General features: G+C 45.4%; 1 protein-coding gene across 50 annotated transcripts in view; it reads right to left on the minus strand.

Moving 5' to 3' along the window:
* The window catches only part of LOC138582666 (protocadherin gamma-C3-like), a 1,158,828-nt gene that overhangs the window by 17,240 nt on the left and 1,117,667 nt on the right, over positions 1-23,921 (minus strand). For all 50 annotated transcript variants that reach the window (XM_069654164.1, XM_069654165.1, XM_069654186.1 and 47 more), the window contains exon 2: positions 7,744-7,838. In XM_069654164.1, the coding sequence (XP_069510265.1) occupies positions 7,744-7,838 (95 nt within the window). The remainder of the gene's footprint in view (positions 1-7,743; positions 7,839-23,921) is intronic.

A 23,921-nucleotide genomic window follows, 5' to 3' on the forward strand; every position in this document is an offset into this window, starting at 1 on the left:
AGAATCGGTACCCAGACAGCACACAGCGTGCCCTGTTAGGCACTGCAGCAAGCTTCTTTGCTGGGAAGCAGCAGATAGTCTCTGAACCAAACCAAGGACAAGGCAGCTTCCTGCAACACCCTCCTTAGCTTTGGGCCACCTGCCTTAAAGGTCGACACAAACCCAGTGAAGAAGCTAGTCGAGCCGCTCGAACTGCAAAGACTGCACTGCTGACTTTTGTTACGCTGCAGTCGCTAAAGCCGTCCGAGATGCGTCGACCAGTGCTTCAGAACTGCCGACCAACACTGAGGCAATGATTGCTGACCCCGAGCAGCCATGTCGGCCAGCCTGCGGCCATCCGTCCAGCCTTGTTTGCCGAAATGGTTGCCACCTGATAACCACAGCTGTCTCCCTGTCTTGAAATCTGTCGGAGAATCGGCAAAGCACCCTGACACCAACTTGACCCTGTTGAGCACAAAGAACACCTACAAGCACAAGTTACATTGTGTTCCTGTCCCACTGGTCCTTCTTCAAAGGCCCCTAGAGACATTTTAAGACCCATTGGTCCCTTTGGGCTGAAACCGGTTTAGAAACCGATATTCATGCCGCGGCCACTGGTGCCCCGGAAATGTATTTGTCACACAAGGCCAGAGGCATTTTGCTTCTTCAGGCTTTTGGGGCCCAATAGACATGCTGGCTCGGGTACTCCAGCCCAGTAGGACATAGGGGATGCTCCTGCATATCCACACCCTAGTGGCCTGCAACTGTATTGGATTGCTGGCACTCAGGGGTGTGTTGCAAGAACCAGGACTCAAGAAGAGGCGTGATAGACACCCCTCACAGCTTCCGGATTCCTGCACGAAAAGGATGCAGGCAAGGCCCATCTGGTTAAACTACTAGAGAAAGGTAAAAACGGAGTCAGACTAAGCGCAGGCACGTTTCAAATAAATCTTTGCTTTTAGTGTACATTGTCTGTGTTAGTTTTTGTGTTTTGACATTATATGGGTGCTTATGAATGTGTGTGAATCTGAGTGCATGTGAATGCAGTGTGTGTGCAAACAACTATGTTGGCCAGCCTGGGAGGAGGGCCAGTAGCCGTTAAATGGGGATTTCAAGTAAAATATTGTCAGAGGGGTAGCCCGGCATAGACATTAATTTCTTCTCTGACAAGGTTTTGGTATAGCCAGCAGCATGACAATGTCCTCTCACAGTGGCAATACTACTATTACTGGGCAAATCAAAATCCAATATAAGTGTGCACTTATAAGAAGAACAGGGATTATTTGGCAAAGACACTATGAGGGTTTACTTTAAGTAAGTAGCACAGGAGATGTTGGGCAAAGCCATTGTGAGGTTGTACTTACAGTAGCTTCACTGGTCTTATTTGGCAGTGCCATCATGAAGGTATAACCAGGGTAGCTGCACTGGCCTTTCTGTAAACTTCATCATGAGGGTGTACTTGCAGTGCAGTCCTGACCTTATTGGACAATGCTATCATGAGCATGTACTTACAGTGGCAGTACTTGCCTTATTGGACAAAGCCAACTTGAGTGTGCACTTACAATGGCATTACTGGCCTTTTATCAAAGCCAACACGTGTGTGCACTTACGGTGGCAGTACTGGATTTATTGGGCAACACCATCATGAGTGTGACTTGCAGTCATATATTGCAGGTGCAAGCATCCTGAAATTGTGTTAGAAGATGTTCCTGTGAACCTTTAGTGACCGGGCAACTATTGCATTTTTCCGAGTCAAACACTAGGTCCTAGCTTTCTGTTATCTGTTAAAATACACAGAGTCTTCCTAAGAGAATTAGAGTTTCAGGCTACAGCTTCTCCTTACTCAGAACACAAGACCATGGCCGCCTCTTCAACAAAACACACGTCCATAGCTTTTTCCTGAACTGAACACAAGGCAACAGCTTCTGCCCGACCTACACACTTCCTTTTCCATATCTTTTTAATGAACACAACATGGCTCCTTATTCCTCAACAGAACACAAATCCCCAGCGACTTCCTGTACAGTAGGTGCCTCCGCTCATCTTCCCAAGTGCTATTGAAAGTACCACGCCACCAGAGAGCTCAGTTGGGTGGCTGTTCTTTTTCGGTTCTTGGCCCCACCTTGTGGAACAAGCTACCAGCTCTGCTGCGTGATATTGGAGATGGGAAGACCTATCTTTTCTAACACTCCTCACGATGCTGTAGCACTCCTGCACTGTCCATCCTTCTCAGCGCCTGGATGCCTTTGTGCCTTAGTCTGCGCTCTATAAGTACAGTACATCACCTTAAAGTACATTAAAGGACACAAGCCATGGAATCCTCCTCAACCAAACACCAGGTCCCAGTTTACCCCTGAACTGTGCAGAAGCCACAACCACTTCCTGAATAGCACACGCGACTATACAGCTTCTCCCTGAACAGGACACCAGGAGACAGATGCCCTCCAAAAGAAAACCACAACAAAAAAACACAATTCCAGGGCTTTTCCATATTAAAAACACAAACAGTCGATTTTTTCCCAAAGAGAGGGAAATACCAGAACCTCTTCCTACAGGAAATGATGCTGGGTGAAGTCCGACCTTGAAGCACTGCATGGTTGGCGGATGTTCAGGTGCTATATGATAACTTTGCAATTGCACACAGATGTGTGGCCGGTAAAAGGTATGTTGGCCCAAAAACGACTTACCGTTTTAATGTTTTTGTGTGAAAGATTGTGGTTTAAAATAATGGATAAAAAAAGGAAAACCTGAAGGCTACTTGTACCCATCTCTAATATCAAAGGTTCTTAGGGATGTGGTATGAAACAACCCCCAACAACCACACACAATTGCTAACTACAGACAAATAGAACCATGACTGAGGTAAATTAACATTAGTCAACGTCAAAAACGAGGGAAGGATGAGGTTGAGGACTAGTTTGATCCGCTTGACCTTAGTGGTGGGTGCATAAGAGGGATCACTCATAAATAAGGGCACAGCCCACAAGAAAACCACTGACTATACAACACTTCTGCACACATCCCACTTCAGCACCCACACTCCATACTCGTGATGCATGGCATATAATAATCCACGGGCCGACGGAACAACACGTTTGCGGCACTGTTCCTTTACTTCTTTAATAAAGCGCTGTGTCTGAAGATCTGGAAATCAACCTGCTTAGCACTTTGCAAAGCAAACACGTCAAATTTAAGGACAGCAGCAGCATTCTGGTAGCCCATCATGGAACAGCATCTGCTATATATGGGGTAAACGTCACGCCTTTGACGTCTAATGAGGGTGTACTTTTCCCTGGAAGACCTTGGATATCGATGGGGGAGGGGGGGGTTGATTTCCAGAGGACCTGTGAATAGGAGTGGCCTGGAGACAGCAGCTAGTGTAGTTAGCTGGACCAGCAGGTGGCTGCGGCCTAGGTGGAAGGGAGTGCAAGGGTATGCATTTAACCTTTAAGGAAGTCACGCAAGTCTATTGAAATAATCACATAAAATGTGCTTTACCCACCTGTGCTTAGTTCCAGCTTAATTTCATCCACTATGTGGAATGATCTCAATCTAGGTTTAAATAACGAGGGCAGTAAGAAGACAGGAATTTCAGCTTTGGGATTGTGAGCTTATTTGCAGTTTGTGATTACGTGATACAAATCAGCCCAGTTTCACATTGACTTTCTGCATTTTCACCTTGGTTCTGAATTGATTAGTCTTTTAAGTCACAAATCACCTGGTAATTGCAATTGGCCAAATATTGGCACTTGCTCTTGTTTTATTCATTAGACTATTCCTTTTGTTGTTACAAAATAGTGACCATCTTTGAAATATCAGAGGTCACATGCCAGAAAATGCAGGCACCAGCAGTTAGCACGCGGCGGCCAGAAGAGCCCAGGAATTCATTTATATTCCATTCACAAAAATACAACCTGCTGCAGTCAGGCCTTACTTGTATAGGTACTGCAAGCATTGGTTGGGGGACCAGCGGTCTTTTTCTGTATCATTATATTCCCTTATTCTTTTTCACTGCACCAACATGTGGGAGCACCTGAGGATCTGTCCGAGCAGGTCAGGTAGTGTCGGCGGTTGTACCCCGGCCAGTTTGGAACAGATCCTTGGATGGTTGTAGCACCAGGAATTGATTGTATGTGGACGTTTCAATGCAGTTTTGCCGATTGCAGTGACTGGTCCGTTCTTGGAGAGGAGGTCTGTAGAGGTTCTGAGTACCTCAGGAGGATGTCAAAAGCTTCCTTGGGCAAATGCATATTTGGGGGCGTTCTTTAAGGATCGCAGCTTGTGTTGATCATGCAGATGAGAAGAGAAGGCAGTGTGTTCTAGAGGCATGGGCCTCGCATTCTCAACTGCATCGGTTCAGTGCTTCTTACACTTGAAACTGGACTGAGCGGTTAGTTTGGCGTCTCTTGACATTATTGGTTAGCCAGGAATTGTGGGGCAGGCACGTGATTAAACTCTGCTAAGCCCGACCATTGCCTCCCAAAGCTTTACATTCTGTGCATATTGTGAACTTCATGCTTTGCTCTAACCGGAGCCACTTCAGCTCTTTCAAGGATGGATTACCAGGGCTGAATTTCTTCAGGGTCCGCGGCACCAATGACTGGATTCTATAGGGTTGCTGGAATTCTTTCGTAGGGCAAATGTTTACATTTGGGCGGTGCTGCCTCTTAGTTCAGCCCAAGGCTCGCCAGTATGAGTTGTTTCAGGAGTACTTTCGTTGCTGGGACAACAGTTTCTTTGGCCTGCCTTGATTCCTTTTCGCAGGAAGTGGTATTCAATGGGCAACGGCAATCACTTTTCTACATTGATATAGACCTTGCCGGCAGATATACAGCGGAATCATCCCGAACACCTCTGCCATGTCAACCCTTGCTATGTTGTGGACCCTTTGTGCATTTCAGTTGAACAATTGGCATGTTTATGTTTTAGGCTGGAAGAAGCGAGGAGATGAAAGTATTTGACTAGACTACCAATGGAGATAGATCTGCCCCAAGTTGGAGGTGGATGAGCAGAGAGCTCTAGAAGGAAGATTGTTCGGAAGAGCAATTTGAAGGTAGAGCGGTCCCAGGCCCTAGAAAGCCTTGTGGGCGATGCAGATGTTCTTGGAGTTGATCCTTGCAGCCACTGGGAGCCAGTAAAGAGATTTCAGAGCTGGAGAGATGCGATACTTGGGCTTGAGGCCAAGGACAAGTCCAGTTCTGGAAAAGTTGCAATGGTCAAAGACTAGAGGCAGGAAGATTTGAAAAAAGGCTGTTGCAATAGTCCAGCCTAGAGAGGACCAGAGTTCTGGAGACCATGAGCTTCTGGGGGAAAGTGAGAAAAGGAAGAAATGAATGTTGTGAGGTGATGATCGATTCCTCAGAGGTGATGTGCGACTGTCTATATGTGAGATTTGATTGCAGAGTGGGGTGCTTGCATGCTTAAATGAAAATGACTGAAAGATGAGGTGTGACATTTGAATGTTGGGAGTTGATGTTCGAATGCTCCCAGGTGAAATGTATGAATACTCTTAGGTGAATGACTGGGTGTTGGTAGGTGCATAATGGATGCTCGGAGGTAAATAGTTGAATGCTGTGAAGTGTTGTTGGAATGTTATGCAGTGGTTTCCTGATGGCCAAGAGGAGAATTAATATATGCAGACAGAGGTCGTTTGAAGGCTGGTGCTTGCTATACATTCAGTCTTGTTAGATGCAGATCAGCAGTTCCGACGATCTCAGCTTCTATGTCTAGTGAAAAAGGTGTCCAAGGACATGTATTTCACCTGCGTCCTCTGCATGTGCTTTGATAAACCCAAGTAAATTTAAATTCAGGGAAATGTTTTGCAAGGATAAATGACCAGCTGTTTCAAAGAGTACATGAGTCTAACTGCCACATGTGGTTAGTCCATTGACCAAACCATTTCAGGTGGAGACGTGGATTGAAGATGGGGCTGAGGTCCCACAGTGATGGGAATCCAGGTAGGGAGAGGGCAGTCATTGGCTGGGGGCAGTGTGACCCAGAGATCCGTGATTGGTTACTACTAAGAAAGACAGATCAGAAACAAAACTGATACTGATTTTTGCTTTACCGAGGATTCCCAGCCTGACGACGGGGAATATTCATGAGCATGTGAATCCATGCCAGACCCCATGGTGGAGAAACCCCATAACTTCATGCTGGTAAAATCGTATACCTCCATAGGGGGCTGAGAAGAACTTGTTGGAGAGGCAAGTGTCTGTTTTTCAAAGAATTTGGACAAGTCCACCTTGCTTATTTCCGCGGATAGCCTGGTTTGTAAAGAGTCATGGTAGTTAAACAATCTGACTCCGCATAATCTGACCGCCCATGTCAGGACTGTTTGGTGATATGGGTGAGAATGAAAGGGTTTAGGGCAGCAATGGGAGATATGCCCTCCCCAGAAGTGCCAGCGTGGCCAATGCTTCCAAATATTCTTTTTGAATGCAACTTGCCACATTCATCCCCAAAGTGAATTTTATATCATTTTCGTGTACACCAAAAGGGACCTGATGTAAGGCAGGCAATGCTCGCACGGGCTGAGTGTGCACCCTGACATGGGTCCATTGTGTTCAAGAAAGCCGAGGTTTTATAAAAAATAAAAAAAAGTTTACAAAACTAAACACGAAGGAAAGACTGGGGGTAAGAAGCGAATCCTGGAGGAGGGGGATGTGTGTTAGAAGGTGCGTGCAGAAAACATAAGAGAAAGACTGGGTGAAACAGGCAGATCGAGTGTGGGGAAACAAGGACAGAAGGAACATGACTAAAGGACTGAGAAAAATGGGGGAAGCAGGTCTGATGATTGATGTGAAGGGCAGAGTCTCCCCGAAAAACGCATGGTGCAGAAGGATAGTCAGCAGGGTTATGCAACTGAAAGCCTTATGCTTTGTGGCAAAACCTTCAGGTACAATACCAACATTTTCATAAAATCATGTCCTGGGAAAGAAACAAAGGCTTTCATAATGCAGGGGAAATGCCCAAATCGAAATGACGTATTCGAAAAAGGAAGGACTGCAAAAAATGTCCGGGCAAGAGTGACACCCGCTGTATGCAAAGATGCTTGACTCAAACCGCGGGACCTCTCAGAACTTCGTGAAAGTGGGGAATAGGTGGGCTACGCAATGGGTGGAAGGTGGTGAAAAGAAATCCTATACACCTATATCATGTAGAGAGATACTCCACAGTGGGGGATGGGAATACAGAGGGCTGCAAACATTCTCACAATTCGGAAAGGCTATAGCAGTCGCCGGATTGTTTCAAAACACAAGCGGAGATGCCTTTCAGGAATAAGTCATGCTTCTACTGCACAATCTCCAACTTTACAGTCGAGCGTAACACACACACAAACACCCCTGAGGGACAAAACTTGCTTCAATTTGAATACTCTTAACCACCTCTTTTCCATGTAGATTCAGAGTCAGGGGAGTTTGGAGTTTGGAGATAATTAAGAAGTAATACAATCAATGGTTTTGAATACTAAACAAATCTTCCAATGCTTATTGTGCTATGGTAGACGGTGAACTGTATTTCAGCAGTCTGTTTCTATGAAGCTTCTACACAAAATACATGCGCTTCACTGCTTAGTAGAGGCTCTCCATGCCCATCTCCCCTACAACAAACTCTTATCTTTTCTTGGCTGCCATTATGACCTTGGCAGCAGACAAAAACATCAATAACATACTCCGACCTTGGCTCTGCAGACACATTGACGAGGTCATGAGGCCGGAAGCAAGATTACATCCCATATGTTAGAGACAAGGTGTTACTTACCCGCTAGTCCCGGGCCTCTGTGCCTGTGAGAAACGCCAATCTGTGTTTGGTGGAGCTTGCTGAAAAGGTTGACTCTGCTGGAAAGGTTGCGCTTGCTGCGGAAATAAAAAAAACAACGGGTTTAGAATTAATGTTTCTCAATTTAGGACTTGGCTATCAGAATAGAGTGACTTTTTCAACAGACACAAAACGACATTACAAGTAGTTAAACTACACCCTATTTTCCAAAGGCCTAGCATTTTGACCAAAATACATTGCTGCGTATGGCTTACATGGAAAGCCATTAATGCATACAATGTTACTAAATGCTGTATCGTCCTGCTGTGACATCATAACATGCCTTCTGGGTCTCTGGTGGTGTGCAGAGGGAAAGAATTTAAGAATCGAGGGAGTTGCTGCATGGCAATGGCACCCACTGTATTTTCTTGTCCCCGATTTTCTATGCTTATCCCATGCCTCCTTAGTCGACCCCCTGAACTGCTGGTGCATGGGGACAACTAAAAAGTCGGAAAAGGGACTTTGAGGGCACCATAAAAACATAACATTGTAGATGGGCGCCTACAAACCACAGGGTTAATTTGCCCTCAGGGTTTCGAGCGACATCATACAGCTCAAGCTTCACATTGGGCCTCATTATAAGTTTTCCGGTCCGAAAACCACGGTACCGGTAAGCTTGCTGGTAACGTCGTTTCCGCACCGGCAAACTACGAGTTCTGCAAGCGGGTGCCTTTCACCCGCGCGCAGTCCTCTACGATGCACCTGCACCATTCATAAATGGTGCCGGTGCATCTGGCCTCCCCATTCCCAATTAGTCCAATGGGACTCAATGGAAATGGGGACTAATATTTTCCGGCGCCTGGGAATGGGCAATTACCGGGTCAGCTGGGGCTGTAATGCCCCGGTAATTGCCCATTCCCGGGCGCCTGAAAATTACTCCTGCGGCAGCCGTGCCGGTATTAACCAGCCCGGCTACACCAGTCATAATGAGGCCCATTGTCATTTAGCTGCCACTCAGAACCCCTCTGTGCAACATATTGCGTTTGCTGTTAATTTCTAACTTAAAATTCTACGTAGAGCTGTGCAAACCGTTGCCCTAGCTTTATCGCAACCAGGCAAGTAAACAAAATCAAAGCAGTCCAGTGAAGTGGTCCAAAAATACACCAGGGATGTCAGAGCACCATTTTCTCAGACTGCATTACAAGCTGCCATTTTGTTTGGCGAGAAAATGGGACCTGAAATTATGTTTACAGTAAGAACACGCATGCAGAGTTTAACCTCAACTGTAAACGTTCTAAAAACCTCAATCACGGTTAGGAATTTCCCTTTGTATTTCCAACAAGTACCCAACTGCCTTTGAACAGACAGTATGCCAAACCTCCTTGCCTACGAAACAGTTGTGCGCCGGCAGAGTAGCGCTACTTAAAGCACATATTTATATATAAATATTAAATTAATCAATGGTCCCAGGGATATTTTCTCTAAGGAAAGAGGTGCTCTTGGGTAATAAGGACAATTAAAAGATCAGAGTGTCTGAATTCATGTTTAACAGTAGCTTGGAAACCAAAACTTCAAAAGGGTAATGCCATCCCTTTGAATTAGAGACTTTCTACTCTTGAAAAACATGTTTTTAAAAAAATGTAAAAATCACATCATGTAATATAGAGTTAGATTAAATGCAGGGTTCTGGTGTCATTTACAAAGGATTCATTCGATCTTCAGCTTTCTAGTTAATCGTGCTGCTCGAACGCTTTGACGACATTATAGAACCACGCTATATGGCAAGCTATGGTGTTTTCTCTATTAAATGCCACAAATATTTTTCTGATAAGTTGTGCTACACTGTGGTGTACTGGATCCAGTTCACCCTTTTGGGATGTGTCATGCCGTTCTTGATTGAACGAATATGCAACATCTACAAGTTCTCCATTGAACCTGAAAATTAGAAAAATAAGTTGGAATCAGCTACTTGCTCAAGTGGAGCTTCCATGGATGAATGCCAGGCCTGTTCAAAAAGAATACAGCACCTAAAACCAAAATAGGCTGCAGCTGCGTGTAAACCTATATGCATGAGAGAGGGTGGCACTGTCTAGGCACTAGAGCCTGAAACGTACTGCTGAGCGCATAGCTTTCGGTTATGCACTTGGTGTAGTATTATCCGGCATTATTGAGCATGGCAGCTGCAACGATCCTAGAGAATGTGGCGCCCCCATGTGCTGCTGCTGCTGCACATTACACGCAGAAGGCAGGCGGGGGCGCAGCATGCGAGTGAAGGTCAAATTCTCACGGCTAGGGCTGCTCCATGATCATGAACGCAACAATTCATGTGCATGCGGTCCTGGTGGGAGAATCACAAATCCACCAAATAGAAGGAGGTGGCAGCATCCAGCGGGCACCCGCATTTGGGTCAGAACAGCCATTGGGGCCAGCAGAGCCAAAATAACCTGTATCCAGTCATCTTTTAAATTAGGCTAAGAGTGAGAGACATTCAATGGAGGCAAGGCAATTCCATCACTTTCACTCCTTGCGAAAAAGGTGTTAAATAACTTATGCTTTTCGAACCAGTTTGGAGGAACTGCTCATGGGTAATTATGAGGTTATTTTTTTAAAGTGTGTTTTCATCATGACAATTTGAGGATTCCGAAAGTATTATAACTGGATCGACTGACCTAAATGGATTTCTTTCTAGAGTACTTGCTGCCAATTACGGTTGTTACATATCAATTTCTATGGCAAAAAGAGTACCATGAACTTTGCAACCAAGTATGACAGGCATAGTAAATAGAACTACAACTTGGGCATGGTGGTGCCACATTTCTTGTTTTGTAATTTCCTTTCTGTAATTGCATTACACATTGTATTTGTGCTTCAACTAAATCTGTGGGAAGGTTTAATATGAATACACTTTTAAATTAAAATACAATTTTAACTATTTTGATGATGTTCCCATTGTTTTGTTTCGACGCAAACTTGGGCGTTTGGGAATCGACAAGGCAGATGTGATGGTGCTACCCGTGAAAAGAAACTCTGGGTCTTATCGGTCTCCCCTTGGAAGAAAATGCAGGTTTGAAACATGAGTCTGAGCGAACCCAACAACTTTAGACATGGCTGTGTCTAGCACCTCTTTTTCCCACAAAGCACAAACATCTGGTGCCTCGCGACAGATAAAATGAGGATTTCTGTGGGTATGGAAGTCATCTCATCACAGCCGGATTACTGCTTTGTTCTATGTCTTGGCTATTAGGTTTGCGAGGTGATTTTGGCCATGTTTTGTCTATTGATTGTGCTGTTGTGTGCTTAACTGCATTCTCTCAGCCCAATGTCTTACCCTGTCCCGATGCTTTAATCCCTGCATCCCTTCTTTATTTTTAGTTTTTAACAAAATTGTATAGAAGATGGAGAGCAGAGAAATCCCTTACTTACGAGTTGTAGTTTTTTTTGGTAGTATATATAGGAGGTTTGCTTTGTCTGTATGGGTGAAAACTGCCTCCTTGATAACGTGTTAAGATGTGGTTTAAAAGTGATACCCAACAGAAGTGCTGAGAGATTTGATGACCAAAGCTATATAGTTATGTGGCCTTTCGGACGATGTATATTCAAAATTGACTTTTGTAAGTAAAAAATAAATAGAAATTGGGTGAAAAAACAAAAGAAATATGGTAACCCCCCTTCCCCACCAGCACAGTGAAGCATGAACATGCTTCTCCTGTACTGCATAGTAAGAAGTGGTGGTGAGTCGAGCAGCTTGTAAACGTCATGCTGTACCGGGCCGAGATGCCGAACACCACACCACATCTTTTATCCCCCTGCCCTTTTCTCAAGATGAACTAACTCAATATGTACCATTCATCCCCCTTAGGGCAGGCAGTAAGTTGCTTTTGTGGATCATTCTCTCAAAGAAAGAAATGGAACAGTGGCAGGGCCTTTTCTATACTAACCCCTACACTCTAGAACCTACTTGCATTTTGAATTAACTCCCTGCCCGACTTCTTGGCCTTCAGGAAAGTCTTGGCTTTTTCCTTGGTTGGCCACCGATTCTAGTAAGCAGCAGGATATCCACCAGTAAAATAAACGAAATAGACGTCCTCTGATTAGAGAGATGCTTGAAGGGAATAGCCAATAAGAAAACTAGAACAATGCACGGGTAAGCACAACATGACTGTATATGGAACAATTCCAGTCTACACTGCATGGATACCACCGACTTCAGACGCTGCTAAATGAGTTTCCAGTCCACCAGTCGAGAGAGGCCTTCATTTGTGTAATACCCACGATACAGCCCTCAGAGGTTCATGCTGTCAAAATGCTACTTCCCCCGACTGCTAATGAAAATGCAGGTTCTCAATAATCTGCACAGGCCATTAATGACTTCACAGCACAATATCATCGGCTCTTCTAATCCCTGTCAATAGCTTCATGTTTCTTTCCGTTTAATTAGGTCAGGCCGGCTGGCTCCGCAACATTAATTAATACACAATGCGCGAGCAGAGCAACCCTTTGAGAGCAGGGTGTTGGCAATCTCTGAATCTGCTTTCTGAAGAGTGTTAAAAAAAAGTTTTAAAACGTGCAGTTTGATCTCTGTTCACAGTTGTGATTGGATTTCACAACATGGCTGCCCCACTTACTATTAATGTCCTGCCATAGATCCTTCCCTTCCTTTCAGTCATCTTGCAGAATTGAGGGGAACAGAGATTCAATACACAACTTGGCCAGCTGCAGGCATGGTAAGGGGGGGTCACATGTATGCCACACAAAGGGTCCAGTGTCGCAGAGCGACTGTATTGATGGGTTGGGGGTCTTCCCGGCGCGCACTACTGTACTTCATTCATTGCTCAGAATGCGTTTTCCGCATAGCCGCTGGCAGGCAGCAAATCTACGCATGATTTATGTGTAAGAGCGGGCGGTGTGCAAAGGAGAGCACCCCCACAGCATGAATACGCTATTGACACTCACAGTGAATAATGCTGAGAAACTTGGCGCTGGCAAGGAAACGCTTGAATGAACAGGAAGCGATCGATAGAGCTTCCGCGTGGTCTACAGGTGGAGGATAATCAAGCATGTCACTCTGATAACTAGGGCTAAACCACTCTACCCAGCTCTACTGCCATTCACCGCTCTTTCACCTACGCCTCGCAATCCATCCACGGGAGGGCCAGTTAGTACCCACCTCCAAGAACTAAAGTCTCACGGACGTCTCTCCCTTTCCTTACTCTTCTCTTCACAGGAGTTCACTACATTTGGGTGATGGTTTGTCTGTGCACAATCCCCTCTCTCAACCTTAGTGCTCCCACTGCAGTTGATCAAGTCAACCTTCTGTGGCCAATTGGCAGTGCACGCAGTCTGCTGCTCACGCCTTATAATAGAACAATTCCTTGTGCACTGGTTTCCAGGAGCACTTTTCTCCTGAATCCATCTGGCAATGGCCAGAGGTAATCAAGATTCATAGTAGTATTGGGTCCTCTGGCAAATTGGGAAATGTCCTCAAAGGCTGCATCATCTGAAAGGCTAACAGGTCTGGTGGCCAGTCAATCAAATGTCAGGCTTGAGCAGCACGTAACCATCCTAGTACAGGAAACCTTTCCAAGATGCTGCCAAGTTTTGAGCTTCCCCAAATAGAGTAAGTAGTCCACCTGTGGGGCTTGGTGAGATGTGCTGTGCAAGCACGCTCACTTGGAGACACACTCACTCTTCCGTTGACATCTGCCCCTTTTTACATTATTTTCTCCCCCTACTATCCTGTGCCAAACCACGCATGCACACTTCAGCCCTGCAAGCCCTCAGCCTGGTAAAAAGGGTTCGAAATTGAGGGGCGCTGGGAGCTATTTAACTCCTGGTTGTGGCCTAGAAGAACCTGGTTAGCTGCACATCAATTATCAGGAGCTACGTTTGTCTCCCCATACCAAATGATCCAGAACAAACACCTATGTGGATGTGCGTTCGTGACAATCTATATGTAAACATTAGGAAACATCTATACAACATATAAAGCATAAGGGGTCACAAATAATGGACAAAGTGATACATTTGCATATTATGTCCAAGTTAGATTTGCAGAACGCTATGAACTAGCTCCTCGTTCCCCAGTGGTAGCTCTGTGTCACTGGTTCATGCTGGATAACCAGGAGCTGCTTTTAGCTCCTGCTTATCATATCTTAATTTCGATCCCTGGGTAAATATTCTGTAGGTCGAGAGAACAAGACATGCTTCGCGGCAGTGGCCTCACGAGCAGCATGCTTCATGGGCGAAAAATCTTTAACACTGAATGCAACGCCCTGCTCTGTGCGCTCAGGCTTGCAAACAACAGGCTTTGCCAAAACACAATAGTGATCCCTCGCCGCCCTCCTTAGATTCCTGTGCTGAAGAGACTGCTCTAACTCTTGGCTCGCGTGCTGGAAATAATTCCTCAGTTTGAATCCAGAAATGTTTATATGCATGAATAATAGAGCTTCATATTGAATTATACAAAATTAACGAGGATCACTTGACCTGTTCGATCAGGTAAGCTTCTCTTGAGGCAGCAGACAATTGTGCCGTCTCCACCACTCCCTGCCATTTCCTTATTCACTTTCCATAGATATATTTCATCTGATAAATGCTAAACACATGCAGACTCTACCGCCGGATTGCAGAGGCAACAAACAGGTTTAGATGTGTTGCTTGCTGTTCATGGAAGGTATCCTAGTGCCTCTGTTTATTGTGCGTCACTCTAGGTGTACCCCCTCCTCTCACTTTTTCTGGCCCCCTCCAAGCCATGAGGCCAGTTCCAAAGTTCTGAACACTGTGCATAGTTCAGAATTCTTCATCAAGACTCACAATGAAAAAGAGACAGTGGGGTCGGGCCTCTGCAATATCGCACCGACCACACTGCATCTCAATTTGCAGAGCTCCCGCAGTTGGCTCTTTCCCAAAGGCCAGTTTGTTTGGCCTTGTTTGTTCTTAGTCGAGGGGCACCCACCCACACCTCTTGCAAATGTTGGAAGTGCTTGGAGCTTCACCATATTTTAGTAAGGGTAATCCAGGGGTGTACCCCTTCCGCCCTATCTGCACCTCAGTCTCACCTCACTGATGCTGCCCAGCAAGGCAAGAGCATTTGTCTGGGGTTGCTGTGGGTACTCTTGGTGAAAGGGGGAACGGTCTAGCAGTTCTATGGCGGACTGCTCTTGTGGTTGGGCCAGACTGATATGCAAATGGGACTCCTCCTCTGGTAACGACACAGCGGGCATGATAGCAGGCCAGGCAGAGCGGGCACCGTCCCCTAAAACGAGTTACTTGGTCTTGTTCATTCTCAGTCGAGGGGCTCTCATTTCCTCCATTTGGTGCCATATTCCTCTTAAATCCATACAATAAACTCAAAGCATGAGATAACAAACAAGCAGTTTCGTTTCTGTAAATAAAATGAATACAATTCATTTGGGAAATCGTGATGGTTGATGTTACAGAGCAGTGATAGCTAAAAGCATATCCTGCATTTTTACCTTGCTAATGACACATGCAATGCTGTCAGCGGAGAAGCCTATGGTTAACGTGTAAGATTATAATCTGTACCTAATAGCAACTATACACTTAGGCATATGCTGGTCCCGTGTGCCTCGGCCTATAACGAGAGGGCTTGCAGCCCACGGCCGGGTACAGCGGGGGGCTGAAACAACCCCGGAGATAACAGAGGGGAAGCAGGCGGCAAAGCAGTCTGCCATCGTGGGCCTTACATGGAGACGCCCACATTCAGGTCCTCTAAAACCAAGGCAATGTTAACCCTTCCCTGGCGAAGACAGGCCACTGATGAGAACTTGCTCCTCCGCCACTTGGCGCATGTGCTTTGAATCCCGGGTAAAGCACATCAGGCGATGCTCTCATCTGCAGGTGCATAAACCGGCCCACTCTTCGGGTCTTGTCCTTCCTGGCAAAAAGTTGTATTGTGTTGCATCGAAGAACGCACACGAGCTTCTCTTTACTGCTTAAAATATAAACAATAGTCTACTTATTGTATTTCATGGACATGTTTTTCTTTGGTTTTGATGCCCACATTTAAACAGTGGCGAATTTGCTTTAAAACCGGATCTTCTGTTGGTAAAAATGTCTCTGACAGCCAGGAGGCACTGTTGTGCTGAAGGCAAATCCCGAATAAATCGAATGGCAGCGTTGGGGTAGAGTCCATTGTCTGTAGGGCTGGCGAGACTGGTGACCGACTGTCCTCATGGCTGGTCAGCACTTCAGGACCTCAAAGCTGTCCAGAGTCTTCAATTGCCTTAAAATCCAGTTAACTGCTAACCTTGCATGCGGTTTAATGTCATACCACAAGACAACCGCTTGAAAATCTGATGTGATGTTAACCCTTTTACAAACTCGTTGCTCACATAGAATCGGAAACCCATCGTCTGGGCTGGAAGAGCGACACCTACAGGCTTTTGATGACACCTACAATGAAAGGAAGCTTAGGCGACTTCATCAGCAACGATAAAGCGCATTCAACCACGGCTGCCATTAGGGGTCACTGTCATCAACAATAATACTTTTAATATCGTGCATGTGGCCAGTCACTTGGGGCTTTACCAATCTCGGCCGGTATTAGCCTTTCAATAAAATGAGTTGGAGATCTGAGATAGTAACTACTGCCAATTATTTGAGCACCAGGGGATGTTTCAGTGTGAGTGACTCTATATTCGACACACATGGTATATATGGTGCACGCTTGCGTTACAGAGTGATTGTTCCAGAGAACGATTCAAAGTCATTGTCAATTGCTACCAGCCCGCCAATGTGGCCGAGTTCCCCGTAGAAGTGTAAAACATAAAACATTGAGTCAGTTTGCAACGTTCATTGATGGACCAGGCTGCAGCAGAACAGAACTTCACCAAATGTGCCATGTACTCAGAGTTGAGCCCAATCTGAATTTATATGGAACCCTAAGATTCAGTTAAGCGGTTTTCGAGTATGTATACCTATCTGCGTGCCATAGCATTTAAACCACATGGGGCCAACAGCAGTGTTCCACCAAATAACCCTTTTCATGTTACTCAAAACACCTTCATATAGGGCAGTTAATATTAAAGAACATGAGAAATCGAGAAAGTTACCAGGTAACGTTACGAAAGAAACCGTAGGTGCCCGCTGGGTGTGCACACCAAAGCACCGCAATCAGCGGCCCCTCTACACAGCCTCACAGTTGTGGTTTCTTTGAACTTTTCCTTTACTTTTGGGGGTTTGTAACCTCAATGTTCTAGGCAGTGTGTCTGGTAGGAGACTACCTTGGGCCCATGAGACCGCTGCACAGCTTGCAGGCTTGGCAGCTGTTGGAACCTGCCTACACACAATATGGAAACAATAGAGCCATATACAATAGGAACAAAAGATTTCCTCTATGATCAATCATGCTCGAGAAACCGGTTTACATCTCTTTTCATGGACTCCCGCTACAAAACCTGGGCACAAAGCATCCGCGCAGCTACAGAACAGTTCCCGGGTGACACCCACCCACCCAACGAAGTCCAAAGGCCAGGGCAGTACTACCGTGTTCTGAGGAAGCATCGCTTTCTACACACACTACCAGTCTCTCCACCGGGCCCATGTGAGGAGCTGTAGCCCACCGAATCCCCTTCTCACCTCTTGCATTCTGGCAGATGCAGTTTTGCCTTTTCTTTTCCAAATGCATGCGTTCGAGTCCCGGGATGCAAAGGAAACAACAGGACTGGATTAGCTACACCGGCCTGACACAGATTCAGGTCGGATTGTCAATCATCAAGATCACAACTCCACAAAAATGAAGTCATTATTTTCCCGCACGGCTGAGGATCCAAAGCAGCCCATTATAACCAGTAAAGTTCTGGCCATTTAAAAGGGATGGGGTAAATATGCTTAGCGCTCAAACTATCAACATCAGATACATGGAGAGAGAAACCTTTTCAGCTAAGAAGACACACGTGTTAAATTACAACGAAAATATCCTCAACTAGAAAGACTGTTCAGTGTGTTGTGCACCAGCTGCAGGGATCTGTCTGCAAGCAGTAGGGTAGAGGAGCAAAGACGCACATTACATATAGAGGCCGTTTTTAGTTTGAAACTCATGAGGCGCCCCCCTTCATGTGGAGGTACACTCTAAACCCCTTCTGTGTATATTCACCCACCGCGTACAATATGCATCCATGTTCATGACCTTCACACAAAAAACCCGTGTATAAATCGGAAAATGCTCATTTACCAATGCACAACATGCGTGCAACATTGAGGAATCCATGACAGGCAGGCTCCCTTGAGGAATGTGACGTACGCATTCATTGAGAAATCAGTGAATCGTGTGCTCTGTTGAATAACACGTGATATGTACTCCATAGAGGTGTGTTGCCTGAAATCAAACAGCTGGACACATATTGTGTAGGTAATGCAAAGCCTTAATTTCTGGATAGGATTAATTGATGAACTGAACACAGGACATACCATGTTTAAGCTTTCAAAGTCCTATAGACTCCTCAGATGGCAGTAGCACATTGCACAGGCTATAGGAAATGTGGCAACTATTGGACCACCAGAATTAGAACAAGGCAATGGATGTCCTTATTGAGAGGTTATGATATGATATGGTGTGGCATTTATAACGCGGCTGTACACAAGTGTTTCTTGGCGCGACAAGATAAGGAGGGGGAAACAAATGGAGGACAAAATAACGATTTTACTACGACTTGTGTCATTCAGGTCGCGCAAGTGCAGGGAAGAGGGAAGGGGAGAAGTGCCCAGGGCAGTGGAAGGGTGGTGCAGTTAACTCACGAGTGCAGCCAGTGGGTGGCTCATAAGTGCAGAGAGAAGGGACTGCAGTGTTACAGACAAAGACTCTTTAGCGCTGGGGAGCCTGGAGGCAGTTTGAGGGCAACTGGACATGCAGGAGCTTTGGCCCGAGTTCAGAGGGTTACCATGTGACCAGTGCGCAGAGCAGTCAGGTGAATCAGCAGGGGAGAGGAAGAGAGAAAGAGGAAACAAAAAGGAAGTTCTTGAGTTGCTTCTGGAACCGGAGGTGGTTCTGTTCAAGTTTGAGAGAGGCAGAGAGGCTGTTCCAGAGGGAGACCCCAGCTGAAGATAGAGATCTGCCCCCAACTCTCTGCTTGGAGAAGTGTTTGACCCTCAGACAGAGGTTATCTTGGATTGTCGAATGAAAAGACTGCTAAGACTTTTAAGAACCTGTAACCACACAGGATTTCTACCATTCCTAAAAGTAGAAGTCTAATATTTGGAAAACCCTCTTCCAGAAGCTGGGATGTCGCTAAAAGTCCCAAAATGAAAAGCTTTCTGGGGAATCACTGAACGTAAAATGAAGTGGAGTTGATCTGAAATGCTAATTCTCATTTTTGAAGTTGGGCTTATTTCTAATCGGTAACAGAAAGCCTTCAGAACTGCGGCGGCCTCGATCTGAAGAAGACGGATAGAGTAAACACTCCTTTGAAAAACAGTATTTACAAGGCCCCTTTGTTCCCGCTGCAGCTGCTGGCCTGACATTCAAATTAGGCAGTCTTGGAGCCAGGTGGAACTCGCAGCTGGCTGACTTTTGCTTTTAGGACTATATTTGTTATTTGTACCAGACTAAAGATGAACGATCACTATACAGCCCATGTACTCATATAGAACCCTTCATTATTACTGTGCGCCTGCGGACTAAGGCGGGGGCGCAGTTCTACAATAGGAACATTTTTATTGCCACAACAAATCAGGTGCGATAGATCGCGGGCTGTATTCCCGAGTAAAAGCCCACATTCTCTCGCACTTTACTTGCTCGAGCATTCCCAAGACCCACACAGCAGCCTGCCCCTCTTCCACACTTACATCATGCCCACCAGCAGCTACCTTCGCAGTTTGACCGCCCCCACCCCCTTCCTCCTCACCTGAACTTTCGGAGATCTCCACCAATGAGACACATCCATTCGGTCACAATGGAAAGTTAAAAGCGGTTCCCTATAGAGCCCCCTTTCCCTTCTCCCGTGATGATCATCGACTAATGGGGAACGCGTTGCTTTTACGCAGTGATAACGGCACGCTGCACTTGGCTTTGCATCAAAGAAAATAATGTTTTCAAAACACACCATTAGTACACTATTGGGCCACTATCCGAATGTCTGGTTAATGCCTCACACAAGCGGCTATCAGAGAGCAATATATTCTGATTTACACACTAAATGATTTGATCCCATTGTAAAGAGGATAGAAGGGGGCACCGAAGGGCAGGTCAACCGAGTCTGCATACACTCTTATGCTGTTCCCGCCCCTGGTGAATTTATCAGGGCAGGTAAAAAAGCATGGACACATGTTTGATCTTTAGAATGCAAAGCTACAGGCTGCAGAATCACCACCTGGGCTGGGTACAGAGCAGCAGGCTTGCAGAGTTCCTATTCTTTAAGCTTCATCTCTGTCCACTGTACAACAGAGGGTCGCTGCACATGCTTTGCAGGGCCATGGGCAGGCACCCGCAGCTACTGCTCACGAGGATGTGCAAACTAAAGATCAACGTGCACCCGCAGCTACTGCTCACAAGGACGTACAAACCAAATACCAACGTGCACCCGCAACTACTGCTCACAAGGATGTGCAAACTAACGAACAACGTGCACCCGCAGCTACTGCTCACAAGGACGTACAAACCAAATATCAACGTGCTACTGCTCACAAGGACGTACCAACTAAATATCAACGTGCACCTGCAGCTACTGCTCACAAGGACGTACAAACCAAATATCAACGTGCTACTGCTCACAAGGACGTACAAACCAAATATCAACGTGCCACTGCTCACAAGGACGTACAAACTAAATATCACCGTGCACCCGCTGCTACTGCTCACAAGGACGTACAAACTAAATATCAACGTGCACCTGCAGCTACTGCTCACAAGGACGTACAGACTAAATATTGATGTGCAGTGCACCCACAGCTACTGCTCACAAGGAGGTACAAACCAAATATCAACGTGCACCCGCAGCTACTGCTCACAAGGACGTACAAACTAAGCGGCTGATTCATGGAATTATTTGCGCCGAAAAACAGGGATTTGTGCGCCATTATGCCCGTAAATCCCTGTTTAACAAATGGGGATTTGCGGGCAGAATGGCGCACAAATCCCACTTTTTTGGTGCAAATAATTCCATGAATCAGCCGGTAAATATCAACGTGCACCCGCAGCTACTGCTCACAAGGACGTACAGACTAAATATCGATGTGCAGTACACCCGCAGCTACTGCTCACAAGGATGTGTAAACTAAATATCAACGTGCACCCGCAGCTACTGCTCACAAGGATGTGTAAACTAAATATCAACGTGCACCCGCTGCTACTGCTCACAAGGACGTACAAACTAAATATCAACGTGCACCCGCTGCTACTGCTCACGAGGACGTACAAACTAAAGATCAATGTGCACACGCAGCTACGGCTCACAAGGACGTACAAACTAAGGGCCTGATTCACAGAAGCGTTGTATAATGGCGCAATCCCATTGGAAAACGTTCCATGAAACAGTGCCAAACTATCAATGTGCACCCGCAGCTACTGCTCACAAGGACGTACAGACTAAAAAGCGAAGTGAACCACAGAAAAGGGGGGCACCGGGCTTGTTAAGTGGGAGAAGACATGACAGAGCTCCAATATAACCTGTTGCAAACATCAAACAACATATTCTCTATTATATGTTTTCTTCCCTTCAGCGTCAGGAAAAATAAAATCTAATTTCAAAGGACTCCAACCGATATTGTAACTCTAAACATGGCTCATAGCGACATCTAATGGGAACGAGCACTATTGTCACTTTCAGCTTTCCATTTACTTTAGTACGCTAGGGAAAGGCTAGGCCCCAGCTCACTTAAAGACGTGGGTGCACAGCTCTAGCCCTCGAAGCGACAGTTATAATATATATTTCTGTGTATCTGACAGAACAGTGGTGTACATTTACCACCTATATATATATAAGTGCTAAGTGCTTGCAGCCTAAACATCTATGTGAACTGCAGAACAAATGTGAACATCTACAGATCTAGGGGGTGGGGGACCTTGACTAGATATCTCTTTGGCCTACAGAACCGGGATACCCAGCAGCAACCACCAAGGACTCCATAATATGCATGTAGCTTACAGAATAGTGGTTTGCAGCTACCGCACAAAGGGGCTCACAGAGTAAATAGCTCTGTGCACTGCAGAGCAGGGATGTCCAGCTACTGCTCCAGGGACAGGACAGACTATATATCTATGTGGCCTACTGAACAGTGATACACAGCAGCAACCAACAAAAACATCACAGCCTAAATATGAATGTACCTTACATAATAGGGTTGCACAGCTACTGAGCAAAAGGACTCACAGAGCAAACAGCCGAGTATGCTACGAAGTGGGCTGTCCAGCTGCTGCTCCTGGGTATTGTCTGTCCTACAGGGACGAGGCATACAGCTAATACCTTCAAGGGGTTTGCAGAAGTTTGCAACTACCTACCTGAGGGCGTCACTGTCTAATCTCTATGTACATTGCAGAATAGGGTGCACAGTTACTGCTCTGAGGAGGCCAGACTAAACATCCATGTACGATGTGAGCCCAGGATCAAATTAACTGCCTCTAGCCACGTTGGGTCTAAGAGTGCAGAAATCACTTTTGTAATGGGAAAACACATAAAAGGCCAACAGTTCATTTCCAAACTGCAAGATCCTGAACATGCTGTTTCCTTGGATAAAAACAGAGGTGTCAGGGAAATGTGGGCCTTCTGCAGATTGAAAACCAGGAACATGCAATATGAGACTACACTGAAGAAGAGAATTGAAAAGCACACTGTTGGCTGATAAAGTGGTAGTATTTCACTTGCAACTGCCAAATATCAGAATGCTGTCTTCAAAGCAAGAGAAATAGAAATACTAAAGGGGCCTTGCATTTGAGTGACTAGGCCAAAGGCCTGAAACTACTTTCCTTCACATGTGACTGACGTCTAAAGTGTCTCCTTGCTAACACAGAGAGCAAAGAATAAAGGGTAACTTTGAAAAAACATAAACAGTTACCATGGAAAGTTGTGCATATGCAGCTTGGTACAATAACACAAGGGAAAACAAATCTCCATTGCGAGAGTCATTTGAATATATGTTAGGATGTAAAGATGAACATTGAAGGTATGATGCAAGTTATAAAAAGGCTTCACGAGTAAAAGAAATTGTAACATTCAAAATCCTTAGGTTCTATTCAGAATTGGCTTCAGTTTCTGTTCAGAACTCTCAAGCATTGACCTTCCCCCTATCTTCTATTCATCTAAGACATCTTTTTGAAGCCACAGCAGTGGTCAGGAAGGAAATTATGGTGGGTTGGGGCCAGCAACTGGGTAAATAAAGTCCACCCTTAATGGGTTGAACTGTCTAAAAATACTTGGATTTAAAACTCAAATTCGTGGTCCATTTCCTTGAGCTAATGACATTTGACAGAGTTTGGGGCAGAGTTAGACCAATCTGGTCAGAGGGATAAGATCACTTCTGCATACCTTCGACTTCGCAAGAATGTTGATGGATTTTTACCAGCCTGGGCCAACAATAAGAAACAGATAGACCTCCATCTAAGTGGAGAAATGAAATGTACTGTTGATTGTAATAATAAGTGTAATTAAGAAATTGCCATAGACTTACATGGAGAATCAGGTTTTGTTGATTTTCCCAGGAACCATAGGTCATACAATAATGACTCATATCATTGGAAACCCGAAGCTACTACATAAAATGTGTTTCTGGCTCCCTGGAAAATGTCATGAAGCAGAGATTCGGGAAGACGATGGCTTAATGAATTAGATATCTGTATAGAAATGTTTGTGTTGATAACGGTTATAATGTTTGACTAACTCACGAAATAAATCCCATTTGAACCTGCAACATAGTGCCGAGACGAGGAACGTTTCATTATGTCCGGCATGGGCAGACCGTTTCAGGCATATATATACATTATGCTTAGCTATAAATAATAAATTGTAAGTCCAAAATTGAAATGTGTAGAAATGTAAATCCAAGTGGGTGGCCTTAGCCCTCCCAAAAATGTGGGCTTGGTAACTGAACGGCCAATCAAAATACAGAGGTTCGTCCTTTGGTAAGGGGATGGAAAATAATTGGCCAATCACTATCAAGAGCCAATAAGCTGGCATCTCATAATTTCGAATTTTTTGGGGAGTGGTGAAAGATTCATAAGGTGATGCACA

Source organism: Ambystoma mexicanum, chromosome 3q, assembly GCF_040938575.1.
Source record: "Ambystoma mexicanum isolate Mex_15411 chromosome 3q, UKY_AmexF1_1, whole genome shotgun sequence".
NCBI lineage: Eukaryota > Metazoa > Chordata > Amphibia > Caudata > Ambystomatidae > Ambystoma > Ambystoma mexicanum.